We start from the raw sequence: 19,146 nt of genomic DNA on the forward strand, positions 1-19,146 counted from the left end.
TGGGCCCCAGAAGCACCCTTTTATACCTCCCCGCTCTGCAGGGATGCTGAGGTAGCTACCGCGTGGGCAGGGCAACACAAATATTGCACACGTCCCAAGTCGGACGCTCGAAGAGCGGTGAGGACTTTAAAGGCGATTTGCCTGTTAAAAAGTCGCATTGCTTGGGACTCACAGGACTCAGTCGTGTCCAACCAACACGGGGCTTTTCCAATTCTCTTGAATGGGATGAATGCACGTTTTTGCTTTTGTTTGCGAGAGGTAGAGAACAAGCAGGGGAGAGGCAGAGAAAGAGGAGAGGGAGACAGAATCCCAGGCAGGCTCCATGCCATCAGCACAGAGCCCACCCAGTGCAGGGCTGAACTCACGAACTGTGAGATCACGATCTGAGCTGAAATCAAGGATCAGACGCTTAACCGACGGAGCCACCCAGGCGCCCCGAGTGCACGTTTTCTAAAGACGGTTGTATACTAGGACACTGAATGTACTCAACTCAACCTCTGCCCAGATCTAGAGATCTACATCTGGGCAATGGGTTTGACAAAATGTACAGGGCTTTTCTGCTTCAGTTCCCCTCACTCTTCAAACTTGAGGGTGTTACCCTGAGACTTCCCAGTATCACAGCCTCACCTTCGTGTCTCTGTTAGACATAAAGCGGCCAATTCTTCCAAGATTACATGGGCTTAGTCACATCACTGGAGAAAAGCACTAGTTCTCCGAAGACAATAGTATCTCTGTGAGCAGGTGAAAAAAAAAGTCAGTCCGGAATTGACAGGCCACTGGCAGTTTGTCAGTTTCTGAAAACCAAGGTGATATAAAAATCTTTTAACCTAAATAGAACGAAGGGGGAATCTGGCTGTCAATTGGTGAGGGCATGAACAGGTCCTTGACTACAAAGCCCTGTACGAAGAAAGTCAAGGTAATTACTAACCCACACTAAAATAGCAGAATCCCTAAAAAATCTGGAAATCTCTTCCTTTCCATTGCCGGCTTTCTACTTTAGGTATTACTGTACCTCAGGTCACTGAGCTGACGCAAAGATCAAATAATCCCTCGCGGGGTAATTTTGTAATTTTCGCAACCAGGAAAACGTCAAGGCTGTGCTTCCTTCTTTGCATTTTGGGTCTTAGCCACAGCTATTTACGGGACTGTATCCTTCTCCCTGTGCTAGTGCTGGGGCACACGGCCTCCTCTCCCAAATGTCCATTCCCTTCCAAGTTTGAAATCAGAGTACCACCCTTGACTCTTTCCTCTTCTTCATCCCCATAACCAATTGGTTATGAAGTTCTCTTCCATTAGAGGTCCTTTGAAATTCATACTCTTCTGTTACCACTACTCCGCCTGAATGCATGGCCACGTCACCTCATTGCAGGAACACGGCTTTTCTCTAAATACAACCCTTTAAATGAGAACAGCCCATATCCATTGCCCACCCAGCCTCCAAACTAATCTTCCCTAAAATATCTCCAGCATCATGTCCCTTCTCAGCTTTGGAAACTTTTGAAGGCCTCCAAAAACTCAGCCATCTCTTGGTACTTCCCAAATATCTGGTCTCCGTTTCTTGAACATTCTGTTTCAGCCTGAAAGTCTTAACACGTGCAACCTGGTTTATACAATCCTATTCTGACCTTTGTCAGAAATTTTACCTATTTGAAAGGACCTCTTCCCATACATCTGTCTCCATCTTAACTCTACCTGAACTCTATCTTTTCCCTAAAATATTACCTATGTAACTTGAAATGAACCTACCATTTGAACTTGGAACTCACTAATGAAATGACCACCTGTCCTGGGTCTGTGAGGTACCACTGGCATTTTCTCAGAAGCCCATGAGTTTTATGAGAATTTTAAAATTTTATGCCTTTATTTCAATGATAATCCAAGTAATTATTTTACCAGTTACAAAGACTAGATGTCTCTTTTGCACTGGCCCTTCAAAATTGAAAAGCATTTTTGCAGAAAATACTTCAGCTCTGAATTCACAACTGGTATCTATGGACCCTTACTATCAGAAGGGTTGAAGATTTTTCTTCTACAAGAAATCTGTAAATGCATCTGACAGTCATGTATTGTCATGTGACCCATCTTCCCTAGTGTCGTCTTGAACTTGTATTTTAGATTCTTTATTAGAGTTTTACTTCTCAGGTTTTTTATGTCTTATCTTCACCAACAGGGGACAGGAATGATGTCTAAGCCTACTCCCAATGCAGCAAACATAATCTTGCAAAGAGCAAGTGATTGGTCAAAATTGGTTGCTCTCATTTTGACTATGAGGGCTTGATCTGATCCACATTGAATGGTGGTGGGTAGAGGGAGACAATGAAGACTGAGTTTCACCCAACTGAAAATTATGCAAAGGGAGCACTAAAATTGTTCCAATGTCCCTTATTATCCCTAAGGTGGCATTATGTGAAGGCCTTCCCTGTAATGTCACAGAGCTGCATGAAATAATGCTTTTCATCCAACAAAGGTTTTTATTATTCCTTTCTTCCAACACCTGCGCCTGTTTATTAGTACTAGGCAGTAAAATTGAAACATTTCTTTCTCATAACTGGTAAGAGGTACCAGAATAAAAAAGGGTGTTGAATCCAATCTATTCTTAATGTTTCTGGCAATTCCTTAATCTATGTTAATTTCATGCTTTCATAGACAGAATTGTAGAAGTAGAATTCTAGAAGCTTCATCTCCCGGATGAACTGAGTGGTCCTGTGTGTCGTCCTAGACTTCATTAGTAGCAAAATGAAGAGGGAGATGTCAAGGAGATGGGATTAGAAGGAACAGGGAAACTCAAAATGGGATTTTCCCACTTGAGAACAGGGAGAAGCCTGGAAAATTGCTTGGTCACTATCCACACACAGTGCTTATTTGATGACCTCAAGTCTGTCCTCATGCAAGCACGGAGAGTTGATTTATATGGCTTTGCAAAGTTTACTTTAATGCATTAGTTAAGAACTCGGGCAGCAAGTGACAGCAGAAGCGGCACAAATGAAGCCATGGATTAATTTACTAGAGGAAAGAATATTCTTTTTTTTTTTTTTTAACATTTACTTATTTATTTTTGAGAGCGAGAGAGAGAGTGAGGGAGAGAGAATCCCAAGCAGGCCCCACACTTTCAACATAGAGCCCGGCATGGGGCTCGATCTCACAAACCATGAGATCATGACCTGAGCCAAAATCAAGAGTTGGACACTCAACCGACTGAGCCACCCAGGCGCCCCAATAGAAGAGAGAATATTCTTTAACCGATGCCTTTCCCATTGTTGTTCATTAGAGACAGAAATGGGAGCGGCCAAGGAGGACTCCTATGGCACCAGAATGCTGACGGGAGGCGAGCTAATCCTGTGGGTCAGTGGGTATCATTCCTTTCTTCAGCACAAAAAGAGACCTGTGGAGTTTCACGGACAGCCAAAGAATCATGATGGGAAATCATATGGATTTTACAAACCAGTGACAGAGAAATAGGTGGATAAATACAGACACGGTTAGCCCTGTAAAAGATCATTCCAGAGAATGTGCTGGAATTATGGAGGAAAGTAGGAAGGGAGTTGTAGGGACAGATGATGATCTTCTTATGAGACAACATGCCTTTATGCCTCATGTCTCAACTAAAAAAAAAAAAAAAAAAAAAAAAGTGGGGCTGCCTGGGTAGTTCAGTCGGTTGAGCATCCCCACTCTTGATTTCGCTCAGGTCATGATCCCAGGGGGGTGGGATCGAGCCCCACGTCACGTTCGGCGCCGAGCCTGGAGACCGCTTAAGATTTTCTCTCGCTCTCTGTCCCCTCCCCTGCCCCTGTGCTCTATCTCTCTCCAGAATAAAAACAATTCTTTTTTAAGTTATTTAAAAAGAGGGGACAGGGAAGGAAGCTTTGGGAGACGGTGAATACAGCTAGGGCAAAGTAAGGAGCTTTTCTTCATCCGTGAACCATTCTTTGTTTAGGTGCTACTGCATGTTCAGCATGAAAGTTAATTAACACACAGCCCGCTGCTGCCTGGAACGCCTTACATAATTACACCTGGAGTCTAATTAGGTAACTCTCCACCGGCCCTTGTCTGAATCACCCAAGCTACAAATCTCTCGAAGTGTGGCTAGCATTCATTTAGTAAGGCTTGCGACATGCCTGTGAAATCGAAAAGTTGTCACTTCCAACACGTTAGACACACTAACAGCCTAAGCGAGTTTCCCCATGTGCTTTTCTCGCAGAAACTGAAACCTTGAGACCAGCAGCATCTTCCTGGATTCCTCTGGATTTCCTTCCGGCGCGGTCCACAGATGCCGGAAGAGCAGGCCAGGCAGAGTTACATTTTGGGGATGACAGGGTCAGGCAATGACCCACTGAGGTACCCATGCCGTTATTTATCGAGTTTTAATAGGGTGAAATATTGTTAATATTGACGGGATTGTAGGAATTTGGGTTTTTCTGGAACTTTCCAAGCTTTCTATAGTAATATAATCTTCATGCTAATACCAACCTCAGGAAGAGAAGGAAAACTGGTAAAAGACTCCTCCACAAAATAACCCCATCCTTACTTTTCTCACACTAGTGACTACCAAGTAATATACACAGTGTATATTAGTTCAGAATTTTATCCCAGAACTTGAAACATTAGGTACAATGAAGTATGGATCTACAACAAAAGCTTTTACTTATGCAATCCTATGGAATAAATGTATAAGCTATGCTGTAAATTCCCCCAAGAAGGCAACTCCATCAAATGGGGTATAGGTTTTAGAGGCAGGTGACACAGGGCTGCAGTCAACCACGTTTAATAATCTGTTATGTTTATTTTTTCTCTGGCCACTATTTGCAAGTGACCCCATAAATCGATCACCTTTGAGGCGGGTCACGGGGCTTGGCACACCTTTGTTTACCAGTAAAAATGACAAAGGGAACACCATGTCCCCAAGTCTGTTGATCACCTGGGGAGGGGGTTCACGAGAGGACTCCACCCCATGTTATTCTGAAAACCGGAGGGCGGGGAGAGTAAGAAACGGAACTTCACTGGTTGCAAGGCCTGGGACCACACTTAACCACCAGCTACCCAACCGGTGGCCCCAGCCAAAGGGATCAGAAACAGGGCTGCCATTGCCAAGTTCACACCCTGCCTGCAGCGACTGTCAACTAATGATAGATTAGACAAATCTGATTGCTCTATCAAAACATTCATCTCCAATCTTGATTAGTAAGCCTATTGAATTATGATTAATTCACAAGGGTGCTGCTGACAGATAAGATACTTTATCTGACAATGTGTGCTGGTTGGTTTGCCTGAAGCCAAACCAAAAAAAAAAAAAAAAAAAAAAAAAAGAGGGGGGGAAAAAACACCACCAAAGCAAAACACAAACTCCCAAAGAAGTTGCTAGTAAAATAAACAGTATCAAGCACAAGACTTTGTGGAGGAGAATGAGGCCGCACACACCTTCTAATTTAATAAAGAGTCTGTGCGAACCCAGCCGTGACACAAAAAACAAGAGGGATTGAGGGAGAGAAATACACTGAGGACAGTACACTGGAAACAAGCGCATGCCAGGCCACCCTCTTGCCTTTTCCATAAGGAGTGTGGGAGAGAGGGTGACTCAGGATTGCTTCAGGAGGCGTCGTCCTCAGTTTTGGCGACATCCCAGCCTCTCGGGCCAGAGGCGGAGTGGAACCTGCGTGTCTTTTCCCAGCGTTACCATCCAATTACTTTCCTGTCTCTGGGAGGACGACATCTACACACAGAAATAGTCAGCCAACCTAGGGGCGCCCGGGTGGCTCAGTTGTTTAAGCGTCAGACTTCAGCTCAGGTCACGATCCTGGTGGGTTCGTGGGTTCAAGCCCCGCACATCAGACTCTGGTGACAGCTCAGAGCCTGGAGCCTGCTTCGGATTCTGTGTCTCCCTTTCTCTCTTCCCCTCCCCTGCTCCACTCTGTCTCTCTCATTCTCTCAAAAATAAATAAATATCTTTAAAAAATTAGAAAAAAATAGAAATCGTCAGCTGACCTAAACTCATGGGATTTGCCGAAGGTAGGTTTTATTTTTATTTAAAAAAAATTTCTTTGAGCGTTTTGTTTTCTTACAAAGCAGAAGGAAAATGAGAGTTTTAAAACAATTTTTCTAAAACATAAATTCTTCTTCTTTTCCTTTTAGCTTTGTCTGAAGCAAAGACACATTCAATCTGGCCTACGTTAGAGTTTGAGTTTAGTACTTAATAACTAAGTGACTCACGAAAAACTGAAAGTGTCACTGATTCCCTTATCGAGCCAGCTTACCAGCCCTGAACCTAAACATATCAATCATTCACAGCTTTGCCAATCCCCCCAAATTCAGCTGTGGTGGCTCTTGGGGGTGTGGGGGTCACAGGAAGAGGATGCGAAGGGCTCAAAAATCTCATGCAATTTTAGAGAGCATCATTATCTTTTCCCGACCTTATGATTTTACCAAAAGCCTAATGTCCTATAATCGTGTTTCTCTTTAGCTAGTATTAACCTTTCGGTGACTTCTCTCTTCCCTCTCTCTGTCTCTCTCTCTCTCTCTCTCGCTCATAACTATCCTCTGTTAATCAATTGTGCACTGCAGATGGGGTCAAGGAAACCTACTTCCTCCTTTGATAGCCTCCAATGTTTCTACTCTTGGGGATAAAAGTGCTTTAAATGGAGTTATATTCTAGGAAAATCAATATATGATTACTGCAAAGATTTGTATTGATTGTCCTGTTGCATTGCAAAAAGGCTAAAGAAAAATGGCGTGGTACATTTCCCTTCAATTCCTGTTCCACAGAGTTTGTTGTGAATGTTTTGGGCAAGAAGAAAATGTTGGAACTTTATTTAATGACCTAAAGTTTTCATCATTCAATCCGCTCACTTCTCTCCCTACCCTAGAAAATGCTTCATTATTACTCTCCTGGCTTCTTGTTGGTAATACCGGGACTGGCAGGGGAGTTCACGGAGCTGAAGACTGTCCATTTTGGCAACGGTCTGAGCCACAAACTACCGGTTGCCTTCCTGACACCCATGCTCCTCTTCTCCCTCCCTTAGACAATCCTGACCTTGTTGGGAGTAGCAATGTACCTGGCTAAAAAACAGTCCTGTTTCCTTTATCAACAGGGGTGACTAGGTGATCACGTTTCAGCTGATGGAATGGAGGCGGCGACTGCTGGGTAGGGCTTCTGAGAAAGTTCCTTAAAAGGGGGATGGGGGTGACTCAAGGGTCAGGCACATTTGGCTTCCCTCCCTTTCTTCCTTTTCCTTACCAGTAACGTACATGACATATTAGGAGCTGCCGTGGTTCTCTTGTGATCATGAAGGAGACCTGAAGACAGAAGCCATGCCAGAAGGACAGAGCGGAAAGGAACACGGAAGGAGCCATGAACACTGCTGATGCGGTACGGCTGCCATGATGGTCCTACTCTGTGGATTTCTTTCACGTGAAGCGGATATAAATCCCTCTGTTGTTCAGGCCTGTGATATTTGCAGCCAAATGTGAGACATTTCTCCCACAAAATGCCTTTTGATGTGAGCCTTCCGTGTCCATACCAAGTAATAAAAAATCTGTTAGTTATCTCCAGGGCTAAAGTCATGGACAATGGCCACTGAGCGGTCCAAATACTTCCTGGTGTTTGTAAGCCATTTAGTTGTTTTCCTAATCATTACTGCTGAGGAATTACTAGAGCAATACAGTCTTTTAAGAAATTCAGTGTACCTTTGTCATTTTTAGTGGCCCAGCCTCCATTTCCCCTTGTTCGAGCAATAGGACTCCAATCTTGCTTTAGGAAATTTCTTCCTCCAGTAGTGTGCAGTCTTTTGTTTTTTCTTTTTTAATAATATTTTTATGTTTATTTATTTCTTTGGAGGGGGGGCTTGAGTAGGGGAGGGCTAGGGAGAGAGGGAATGAGAATCCCAAGCAGGCTCCACACTAAGCGCGGAGCTCGATGCGGGCTCCGTCACACGAACCATGATCTCATCATGATCTCATCATGACCCGAGCCGAAATTAAGAGTTAGACCCTTCACCGACCGAGCCGCCCAGGAGCCCCCAGGAGTGTGCGGTGTTAGTGGGACTATCATCAAGGTCCTGTGGCCTCCCCTAGCTGGGCGGCAGGCACAAGATCCAGGCTGGGCCCTGTCACACTTTGATTCTTGAGTGGAGTAGAGCTTACTCCTTCCAACAGCAGGACCCCGATGAGTGTCTGTGTTTTCTTCCTGCCTGGATGCTTGGGGCTGCCGCCTGTCCTGCTGAGCACTCTTCGTGGTACTGTAAATAACCCCGTATCCTTCTCAAAAGAGAACCTCCCACCCTCTTGCTTTTTTTTTTTTGTTCTCCTTAAATTAGCCAGCATTTCTTTCTGTTGCTCGCAACCACAGAATTCTAACACAGAAGTTCTCATCAGAAGGGAACGTGAGGCATCCACATTCTTTTGGTTTAAAAGAAGGTCTGGAGAAACGAATAATCTCCAGCCTCTACTGTGGGCAGCGAATGCTGCCTGACCGGGGGCTCGGGGGGGGCTCGGGGGTCACCCAGGGCTCGCCGCTCTGACTCTCTGCTTCGGAAGGTGCCGTTCTCATCTCAGTGAGATGTAGCAGATGCATTTCATCAACATCATCTCGTGGAATAATAAAATTAGTTACAGTTTTTCTTTGAAAATTTATAAATTTGAAGTCAATTTTCCAGAATTAAGGAATCCAGGAGACCAGTTCTTTGTCTTACTTAAAAAACCAACAAATAAGTGCCATTATTTAATGCAGAGGCCAGTTCCTTAAAGTGGGGGCGGGGGGGGGGGGGCTTGGGTTCTCACGGAATGCAAGAATCACAGGATCAGCACCCCAGAACCCTGGGGCTTCAAGGCCCATTTAGATTGTTCTGGAATCAGAGCCATTTATTATTCGTTATTACAAATTAAGAGAAGGAGCTTCCAGAAGCCTCTCCTTTACAGACAGCATGTTCACTCCTGCAGAGTTCTTCCTCGTGGCTCGTTGCCTAAGCAATGTTAAAGTGCTCACTCAATACAGACGGAGGTTGCTTATGGAGTCTACTGACCACTAAGCTTCAATGGACTACTACAGCATTTCCTTTAAAGATTGCAGCCTACATAGAAGGTGATATTCAATAAGGAGAAAAATTAGATTTTGGTAAGAATAATAACAGCCAATGTTTTCTGAGCGCTCCTATGTGGCAGACACCGTTCCCCCAAATTTTACATACGCACAGTACTGTAATACTCGTCACGATCCATGAGTTCAGCGCCATTATTGTGACCTTCATTCAGACGGGGAATAACGAGGGTTCAGACGAGGCAGAGGGGTTAAGTAACTTGCTCAATATCCTTTAGTTTATAAATGAAAGAACCAGGATAAATCTCAGTGTTGCCGTGACAAAATTATGTAGTCCTCCAACATTGCCGGAGGCAACATAAACTACTATAAAGTAGTCCGGGAACCTATTTCAGTAATGTGATAAGGCAAAAAGCCACACAAATGTTTACATCGCTTGCTTAATAATTACACTTTTAATAATATTTTCCGGAGAAATAATCTAAATGAAAAAAAAAAAAAAACAGCGAAAGAAATTTTTATTGCAGCAGTATCTGTAATAGTGAAACCGAGTGGAAGTAACCCAACAATTTGAATAATGGGGAGTGCTTAGGGAAAACACAGTACAGAAACTTAATGAATTACTGTCACTAAAATGCACAATTATTAAATTATGAAACACGGGCAACACTTTGGTATTAATCAAAAGAAAGCGGAATATAAAATGCTATGTACGTGTACTCAACAATTAAAACTAAATTTGACAACGTGTGCATATGGCCCATGGCTGGAAATTGACTTTCAAAATGAAAGTCGTCGCGTTAGGAGAGTAGGGCTCAAGAAAGAAAGAGAAATGGCCAGAAGTTTCCACTGTCCCCGGATGCTTCTGGATCTTGACTGGGAAAGCCTATCATCTTTCCCTTTACTGTAGATTAACTAGAAAGCTACGAAGGAGGGGAAGCTTAGGAACTTGCAAGGCTCTTTATCCAGTCAAGGTAAATGAAGTTCGGCTGGTCAGGAGATAAATAAGATTAGTTATGGGCTCTAGGTCATCCACTCATGGAGGTCAGCGAGTGTGAGATTATTATCCTTGGTAGAAGAGCAGCAAAATAGCATTAAGGAATAAATTAATGAAAAAGGTAGAAGATTATTTGAACTAAAGCCCTAATCAGTTTAGAGATTTCACTCAACTGCTCTACTGGCCATCAGTCAAGCTCACAAAACAAATATGCTTGTTCTCTTAAGTAATTCCAGGAGATCTCCCTTTCTTGCTTCAAAGACATCCAATCTAAGGAAAGTCATGAATAAAGTTACTCCAGTTTGCTGTTACGCCTCATACAAAACCCGGTGAAGCATTAAGGGGCATGCTACTAAAATCGTAAAGCAGACTATTTATACTGGATGCATAATTGCTAGTCCTGTATGGCCTCTGATTCCAAATAGAACATCATTCCATATCCATTCAGAAACGCTGAATTCACCAACATGCAAACTGCATATTTTATTAAATAAACACAAAGTAGGAGATAATGACATACATTTGTTTTCATTACAAGTAGTAATGCAATATTTCTCCAAGGCTTACTGCATTAGCATTTCTTGCCACGTTTCAAATGCCTTTGAACTTTCTGAAAAGCTACATCTGTTAGCTCCCGTGTATACAGCAGAAAGTTACCAAGTGAATTAAGTTTTAATATAAATTGCTTTGTTCACTATTAAGATTGATGTTGGACACACTGTACTGTAAGTTGCAAACTGCAATTACAATTCGTTGCAATTATCTTTGGTTGTTAATAGCACAAGATAGCATGTCACTTTCTACCAAGTGTATAATTTATCATTTGTGTTTTTTTTTTTTCTGTGAACTCTTGTGGTATTCCAAACGTATAATCTTGTTGTATTTATTTCCCAGTGGTCCAACAAAATGCACAGCAAGTGCTGACTAGAACAAACTAAAAAGCACTGCTATTGACAAGCCATCACTTGAGCGGTAATGAACATTCTGCCTCCACTTTCACCTCAACAAACCGGCAGCTTTAATTTATGATAAAGCAAAGGAGAGGCAACCTCCAGGTTTATTATACCCTCAGTGCTGTTTCAAATAAAGTAATTAGAAGGTCAAGAGACAGGTCTGGAAAGCCAAATATAAATGCAACCCTTCTGTACCGACATTTAGAAGAAAAAAAAAAAAAAAGACTAGTGTGTTCAAAGAGCATTTTATCCATCTTTCTTCTCCAGAGCAGGGTGAGTCAATTTTTTTTTTTTTTAATACTACCGTAACCAATCAGAAACAGTGGCAGCTCCCCTCCTTCTCTCTCTAATTTGCTCCATATGGACGATGAACGGCACACCTAAGAGATGTTGTCTTTAGGAGAACATGACTGGCTAGTCCAAAAACAACTGCTTTGAATTGTAAACTCGGGACAGGTGATTAGGGATTTTATTTTCTTTTTTAATCAAGAGATGACTTAACATGGGAAGTGATGGAAAGGTTCTGGAGACACCCTAGCGGTGTTAACGGTAGTCGCAAATAGATACGTTTTAAAATCGTATTTTAGAACATTTTGCTTAAAACAAATGTCTTGAAAAAAACACCGGAGGGAAAGGACTTGACTCGCAGAAAAATGACCCTTTCAATACACTTTGTTTTCAGTGATGAAAGAAACAATTATAATAAATAGCATGCTGTTTCTAGGGAACTGTCTGTAACATCATACTTCATTTTAAAGGTTCCTCATTTTGCTTACACTGTAGTCTGTGTTTACTTTCCTCTCTCTACTTTGCTTCTCTTCCACAACGACGCCAAGCTACAGATGCTCCTAAGGGCCATGAAACCCAATGGATCTTGACTTCCGATCTCGTCCATGGTCAGAGGAGTAAGGTAGAAAATTTTCAGCATAACGTTAACTCTTACAAGCCAGTTGCTTTCGAACATTTTGATCCAAGGATTACTCGAGTGGGAAATAACGTCCCAGGAATCCAAGTTCATTTGTCCCCATTAGCCTACTGTTTCAAATCCTTCTCCAGGCCCCTAGATAAAAGGCAGGCGGTAGGGAGGAGGAAAGAGAACGGGAGGGAGAGAGGGAAGGAATCACAGGAGGTAAGGGGAAGAAGGAGACAAACCCGGAATTCAGCCAGCTTCTGCACGGGTAGCAGTGATATGTATCACGGGTGCTATGTCTGAAAAACAGTTTTAAAAAGACGAGGCTTCCAAAATGATACGAGTCATCCGTCGTGCCCTACCGAGGACAACTAAGCTACTGAAGGCTGTTTATTGTATTCACCATGACCCACCTTCTGGGAGGCTGTGGAGTATATGCTCCAAAAGCCTTTCTGAAACGGCATTTTTTTGTGTGTAATTTTTGCTTCGAGTAATTTTTATCACTGTCTGTTCAAGTAGTCGGTATAATTATACTTGATTATGTAAGTGGTAGAAATGTATGTAATCTCATAATTAGAACATGTAATTACGTTGTAAAAATTCTTACAAACTGTAAAACAAAAAGTATACAAGTACAGTAGGTGGGGTTTTTTTTTTTTTTTTGCTTTTTGTGTTTGTTTCCACCCAGAATAACAACAGAAGCCATGACTCCACCATGGTGAGGTAGGAAATGGGTGTTTTTTTGGGGCTTTCATCTACTTGGCTGAAGGAACGGGCAGGTTTTTTTTTTTTTTTTAATGTTTTATTTGTTTTTGAGACAGAGAGAGACAGAGCGTGAGGGGGGAGGGGCAGAGAGAGAGGGAGACAGAATCCAAAGCAGGCTCCAGGCTCTGAGCCATCAGCACAGAGCCCGACGCGGGGCTTGAACCCACAAACCGCGAGATCATGACCCAAGCCAAAGTCGGACACTCAACCGACTGAGCCACCCAGGTGCCCCAGGAACGGGCAGGTCTGATCCAAGATCACCTTGATATCTCTGGTGGCAAAAGATACCTGCAAGTCAGGCATTCATAAAAAGATGGTAACTGTACCCTATGACTCAACTTAAGAACTGAAAAATAGTACTGAACTTGTCAGGCATGGAGTAACTAGTCTGGTTTCTTCAACCCAGGGACGTGTTTTCTTACCTTGCTGCCTTTTTTTTTTTTTTTTTAAATAAAACGTAATACTAATAATTTGTACAGTTAGTGGCAAAATGAGTGTAGAGATAAACTAGATTATTTTCAAAAAGACTCTTTGAGGAGGCAATTTCAGCCATTTCTCCAACTACGTGGAACAAGAGTATTTGATTGAAAGGAATTCCTTGATCCCCACCCTCCCCTCTCCTGGCCTTTTGCTGGAGGGGCTAATGAGCAGTGAAACGTTCAAAATGCTGGGCTGTGCGGTGGAAGAAGACTTCCTGAGCCTGAGTACTTCAGACTGCAACCGAGGCTTGTTGCATCAGGCTGTAAACCCTGGGTTTCAGCAGAAGCCCTCACAGTGTCAGTAGTGGATGTTAAATCTCTACCAAACAGGAATTCTCTAACCGAAAAGCCAGTGCTAAGTCTCTCCCTAGGAGACCTATATGCCAAAAGTTTATAAAAATAGAGGAGGTCCCGATTTCCATCTTTGGGGAGCTGCACCAAGGCAGGTTTTTAGGACAACGTAAAGGAAACACGAAGCGTGATCACAGTACATGAGGACCTTACACGGAGGCCAAAGCCCAGGACGTAACTTATAGTTTGCGCATATCTGTTAAACGCGTGAACGACATACAGAATTTTAACTGGTTCTAAGAGTGTGCCAGGGAATGAAGAAAAAAAAAAAAATCAGGGAGACACTACTGGTTCTCTCCCCAACAACCATTCCCTTCTTCTTCGTTGCTAACAGAACCCCTGTTTTATTCACGCATTCAACACTCCGAGAAAATGGACGCCACCGCCAAGAGAAAATCTTGGTTAATAAAGCCAATAATGCTGTTTCCATTTCCCTTGGCAATCTTCAGTTCAGCAGCGAACGTCTGACCCAGATCTGGGCAATGAGACCGGAAAGAAGGTCAACTGAGAGTTTCTAGGAAGGATTTCCTCACTCTTGAGAAGGAGGCACTGGAAGAGTTGATCTCTTTCCATCTCGGTTGCTTCTACATCTGGATGTGATGCCTGGGGCAGCTGCAGCCATTTGAAACATGAAGGAAGCCAGCACGAGGGTAAAGGTTACGATGGTGAGCTTAAAAGAGAGGAATCTAGGTCATCAGTGACATCATTGGGCCTCTGATCATATCACACCTACAGCTGTCCTGCTTCTGAACTTCCTGTAACATGAGATAATAATTGCCCTTGTTTAAGCCAATCTGAGTCAGAGCACCATATATGGAGGGGTACAATTTATATTTTTAGCTTAGCTACAAGCATGCCAACACATCTGAATTCAAATCTCATTCACTAAAATGAAGCTGGTACGTGTATAAAATTACTGGTGGGCTTTTTGAAATTGGTACAATCCTTTTGGGTTGCAGTTTGTCCATTTCTATTGGGAGTTTTAAAGAAGCTTATCAGGTTTGATCCAGTATTTCACTGTGGGCAATGTATCTCAGGGAAATGATCTAAAACCTGGATAAATATACACTCCATATGTGATGGAGTACTATTCATACATGAAAAATGGTTACTGCAATTGTTAGCAAAGTGAAAAAATTATTATGACAACTGAAAAAGAGAATACAGTTGACTCTTGGACAGAAATGGGTTTGAACTGCACGGGTCCACTTACACACGGTTCATTTTTTGGTAAACACAGTACTATACTGTTAAGTCTGTTCTGTATGATTTCTTAATATTTTCTTTTCTAGAGCTTACCTTATTGTAAGAATACAGTATATAATACATGTAACATACAAAAATATGTGTTCGTCGACTATTTATGTTACTGGTAATACTTCCCTTCAACAGGAGGCTATCAGTTAAGTTTTGGGGGGAGTCAGAAGTTATATGGGGATTTTTGTGCAGAAGATCAGCGTTCCTGACCCTGCATGGTTCAAGGGTCAACTTAGTAATAACACCAAAAGACCAACAACAACAAAACTCAACACAGGAGTACATTTAAGAGATCGCAATAAAATCTACCAAAAGATAGTTATGGAGGTTGGTGTCATGGTGGGGGGTTAGGGTGAGTTCTTTCTTTCCTAGTCTTGCTTTTCCAAACTTCCTAAATAGAAAAAAAAAAAAAAAATATATATATATATATATATATATATATATAAATAGAGATTTGAAATTTCCACACTACATTATTCAGCTGCTTAGTACAATTTATGGGCAGTGCCGATTGAAAATGTCTAGAGAGGGAGATCAGGATAGCCTGGGGAAAAGACCTGAGGCAGACGTAGAAAGCTCATTAGCACCAGGATTTCTTCACAACTGGTTGGATTTTCTTTCAAATTCTGACTCTTTCTTTAGGTCTTTCTTCTCTCTGTGTGTGTCCCTCTCTCCTTCCCTCCCTTTCTCCCTTCCTGCCTTCCTTCCTTTCTTTTCAAGATGATTATTCCATGATTTGGGTAAGGTGAACAAGAAGAGGTAACAAGTATGGGATGGGGAGCTAACACACCATCCCTGAAAGCAGCCCACTGGGGAAAATCCCTATTTCTAAATAAGAAAAAGAAAACGCCAACTGCTTTGATTTGAGTGTTCTGCTTCAGAATAAATTTGCCTGGAAGCTCAGAAGGGTACAAGAGGGGGCTGGGAGGTAACAGTGCATTCTTTTAAATAAAAGCAGGGATGCGGATGCTCCCTCTAACCTAAGCCAACAATGGCACCATCGACAGAGTCCCAGAGACGCTCGCAATATTCCACATAATTAAGAGGGATTGTTGGCATCAGAGGAACCAGAAATATTCTGTAGATTAACTGCTTACTTCATTGCTAATGACTGCCCAATTTCTTTAGACTAATTGGTGCAATCTACATTTTTGCAGCAAAGATGAAGTATCAACTTGATTTGGTGTCGATAAAAAATTGATGGATGCTTCTGACTGCTACTTCTCAACAATACACGGATTATTACTACTATAATTATCATAAATGACAAAACATGGGCAAGTGGTGATTACAAGTCTAATTCTATCCCAAGGTTTTAATGGCATAAACCACTCAGGCTTTACTCTCATGATTTACTGCATCATCAAAATCCCTGCAAGGATTACCCCTGGGTGAATGCCACTCATTATCTTACCAATAATACACTGGTTTGGCCCAACGTGGAACAAATAATCAAGACGGGGCTCTTAGAAAATCCTCCCTCAAGATAGAATGCTCTAGTTTGCTGAGGAGGCATGGACCTGCCAAAATATTTCTCTTCACTTCCGGGTGTTACAGTTGTATTTTGCTCTAACACGTACAGAGATTGGGGGTCTCTGGGTCACACAACAGCCTACCAAGCTGTGTGCCAAGGCCTGGAGATGCTGCTGCCACCCTGGTCATGGCCAACCAAACACCGGCCGACTGCTACCAACCAGGCAGAGAGAGAAAAGGTTGTAAGCCTCCCATGCTCCCTGCCTGGTTGAGTGCCAACACCAGAGATGCAGGGGCAAGGGGACGGAGGAAGACCCTCGAGGAGGAGTTTGTCGTTATTTTGTGGGGAATGCCGTTCGCACCGACACATACAACAGAAAGACCCCTGCGGAAGCAGCTCCGGTACCAGGGAGACCCCATGCCCAGACTGCAAATTAAATGCCCCCCAAAGTGAGGACGCAGGAAGGAAAGCAGTGAAAGGGAGGGGTAGTGGAGGGAGACAGCCGTCTACCGCGAGCAGCTACCCACGGTGGCCAAGTGACCCTTGCCAGGTGGAAGGGAACCAGTACTGTCCCATCGTCCCATCTTGTTTTGTCTTCTAAGAGGAGTCAGACATCTTTATTCGTAGTGTGAAACATCCCGGTTTTAAAATGGCGGCGGACAGCTGCACTTCTTAGCCTAAAGGTTGAGAGAGTAGCTTCCAGGACCAGACTGCCCGGAGCGGGATGTTAGCCCTGCCAGCATTTGGGACACACTACTCCACCTGAATGTCCGTTGTCCTCATACGTGAAATGGGGATGATCACCGCCACCTACAGCGCGGAGCTGGTTTGGGGATGACATGAAAGACTACCCGAAGGTACGTAAAATAATCCTGAGTAACCGCTCGGCAGTGACCGCTGTTACCTAAGGCTGGGTGTGGCCTGCTGTGACCTCTGCTGTGGGAAGAAATGATGTACGAGGCAAGGGACATGGCCACGAACAACGGCTTGAAGGCTGACCGCGTGAGCTGGAATCCAGTTTTCCCCACTTGCTGGAGACTGAATGACCTTGCAAGACGCTTTCTGGAGCCACAGCTTTCTTGTCTAACAAGTAGGGGTAGTAAAACACCTGCTTCGTAGAGACTCGTGAGGATGAAATTTAAAAATCGACACCAAGCACGCGGCACAGAGTTCGACATAGGGTAACACGCAACAAATATTAATAGGTGTTATTCACGCTATTTCTTAAGCTGAATTTTTCCGAAGTCTTAGAATGTTATATCTTCTTTAAAAAGCTAGTCCGGGTTCCCCGTTCTTGTCCTGTGCTATCTCCTGCGGGCATTTTTGTCATGGGGATGGCTTTATTATTTTATTATTAGTTATGAACCGTGAGAAATCCCCCTTTGAAAATTCACCTATGTTGCTTTCTCAGGTGCAACTTCAACTGTTACAATTGTTACCAAGTGCGGAGAAATCCTGCAACAGACAACTCCGTGTGTCAACGGTATAGGTGACCTATATTCTTAGGGGTGAAAGCTGTTACGGTACTTTGCCAGATTATTACTTAATTATTACATTATTGTTTTTGCATTATGTAAAGATCTACTAGCATCCAGTTGAAGGGAATCTGCAACTGAAGTATCCAGTGTGTTTAAAAGTGTGCCTGAAAAGCCACGTGTGTTTTAATGCACACCCTTCAGGCATAGGCTAGGTTTGTGTGAATGGCTGAGAATGGCATTTGCCAGCTGAGCCCTCGCTGTGACGGCTTGGTCCGGTCCACCAAAATACGCACACACACCAGACCAAAGGGGGTTCATGGTTTGCATCATGGTCAAGTTCACCTTGGAGGGGTGGTGGCGCTCCCGGAAGTTTCATCTCAAAAACAGACAGGGAGAGTTTCAACCGAGGCGCCCTAGCCTCCTGAAAACTGAAGCGGGTGTGTAACACTAGTGAAGAAACATTCGTTTCCCTTTAAATACGCCTGGGTAAGGTAGGTCCAGATTATACCAGAAGGCGCCAGCATGCACCAGGCTGCCGAAAGTGGGCACGTTCAAGTCACCAAAGGTCCCCTGCCACTTACCTGTGACCTTCAAATACCCTTTTTAGTGCACGGAGAATCTTGTATGTCACAGCTATTTGGGGAAATAGATTATGGATATGATCTGATATATCCTGAGAACCGCCAGACCATCAGGTATAGGTTGCCGCTTCCAAGGGTCAAGTTCTACCCTGTGACTCACCAGGCGAATCTCTGGGCTTCTCCAAATCTCAGATCGCGGACAAGTGTGTCGATTAATACGGAAAAAGCTGTGCTTTGCAAACGAAAGTCCTCAGTCTCCCAAGGAAATTTCTCCTCTAGATAAAAATCTCCAGAGCGTCTTGTTTTATACTCTAGTCATAGCGGGTGTTGGAACAACTGGATATACATTAACTTTGTTTCCTCTGAGATCATTTAAAGGTTAAAAAGCATAATGCTCAGGGGCGCCTGGGTGGCTCAGTCGGTTAAGTGTTTGACTTCGGCTCAGGTCATGATCTTGCATTTGTGGGTTCGAGCCCCATGTTGGGCTCTGTGCTGACGGCTGGGAGCCTGGAGCCTGCTTTGGATTCAGTGTCTCTCTCTCTTTGTGCCCCTCCCTTGCTTGAGCTCTCTCTCTCAAAAATAAGTAAACATAAAAAAAAAAAAAGGTAATGCTCATAATGCCACCCTCAATGACTTTAGCGTCCTCTTCTCATGAATGTGGAGACCATCTGATGCACAGGAGTCAGAGGTGGGTGAGGGGCACCTGGGTGGCCCAGTCAGTTAAGCGTCCAACTTTGGCTCAGGTCAGGATCTCACGGTTTGTGAGTTTGAGCCCCGCGTCGGGCTCTGTGCTGACAGCTCAGAGCCTGGAGCCTGCTTTGGATTCTGTGTCTCCCTCTCTCTCTGCCCCTCCCCTGCTCGCACTCTGTCTCTCTG

The 19,146-nt window shown here is 43.5% G+C and overlaps 1 protein-coding gene across 2 annotated transcripts in view; it reads right to left on the minus strand.

The window, feature by feature from the left end:
• FTO (FTO alpha-ketoglutarate dependent dioxygenase) overlaps positions 1-19,146 on the minus strand; it is a 392,115-nt gene that overhangs the window by 66,773 nt on the left and 306,196 nt on the right. Inside the window, exon 9 of one of the 2 annotated variants that reach the window (XM_030299613.2) lies at positions 12,827-14,235. The exons of the other annotated variant lie outside the window; for it this stretch is intronic. Within the exon in view, the coding sequence (XP_030155473.1) occupies positions 14,199-14,235 (37 nt within the window). The 3' untranslated portion in view covers positions 12,827-14,198. Of the gene's footprint in view, positions 1-12,826; positions 14,236-19,146 lie in introns of those variants that run through there. 2 annotated transcript variants of the gene reach the window in all.

This window comes from Lynx canadensis, chromosome E2 (genome assembly GCF_007474595.2).
Source record: "Lynx canadensis isolate LIC74 chromosome E2, mLynCan4.pri.v2, whole genome shotgun sequence".
Classification (NCBI taxonomy): Eukaryota; Metazoa; Chordata; class Mammalia; order Carnivora; family Felidae; genus Lynx; species Lynx canadensis.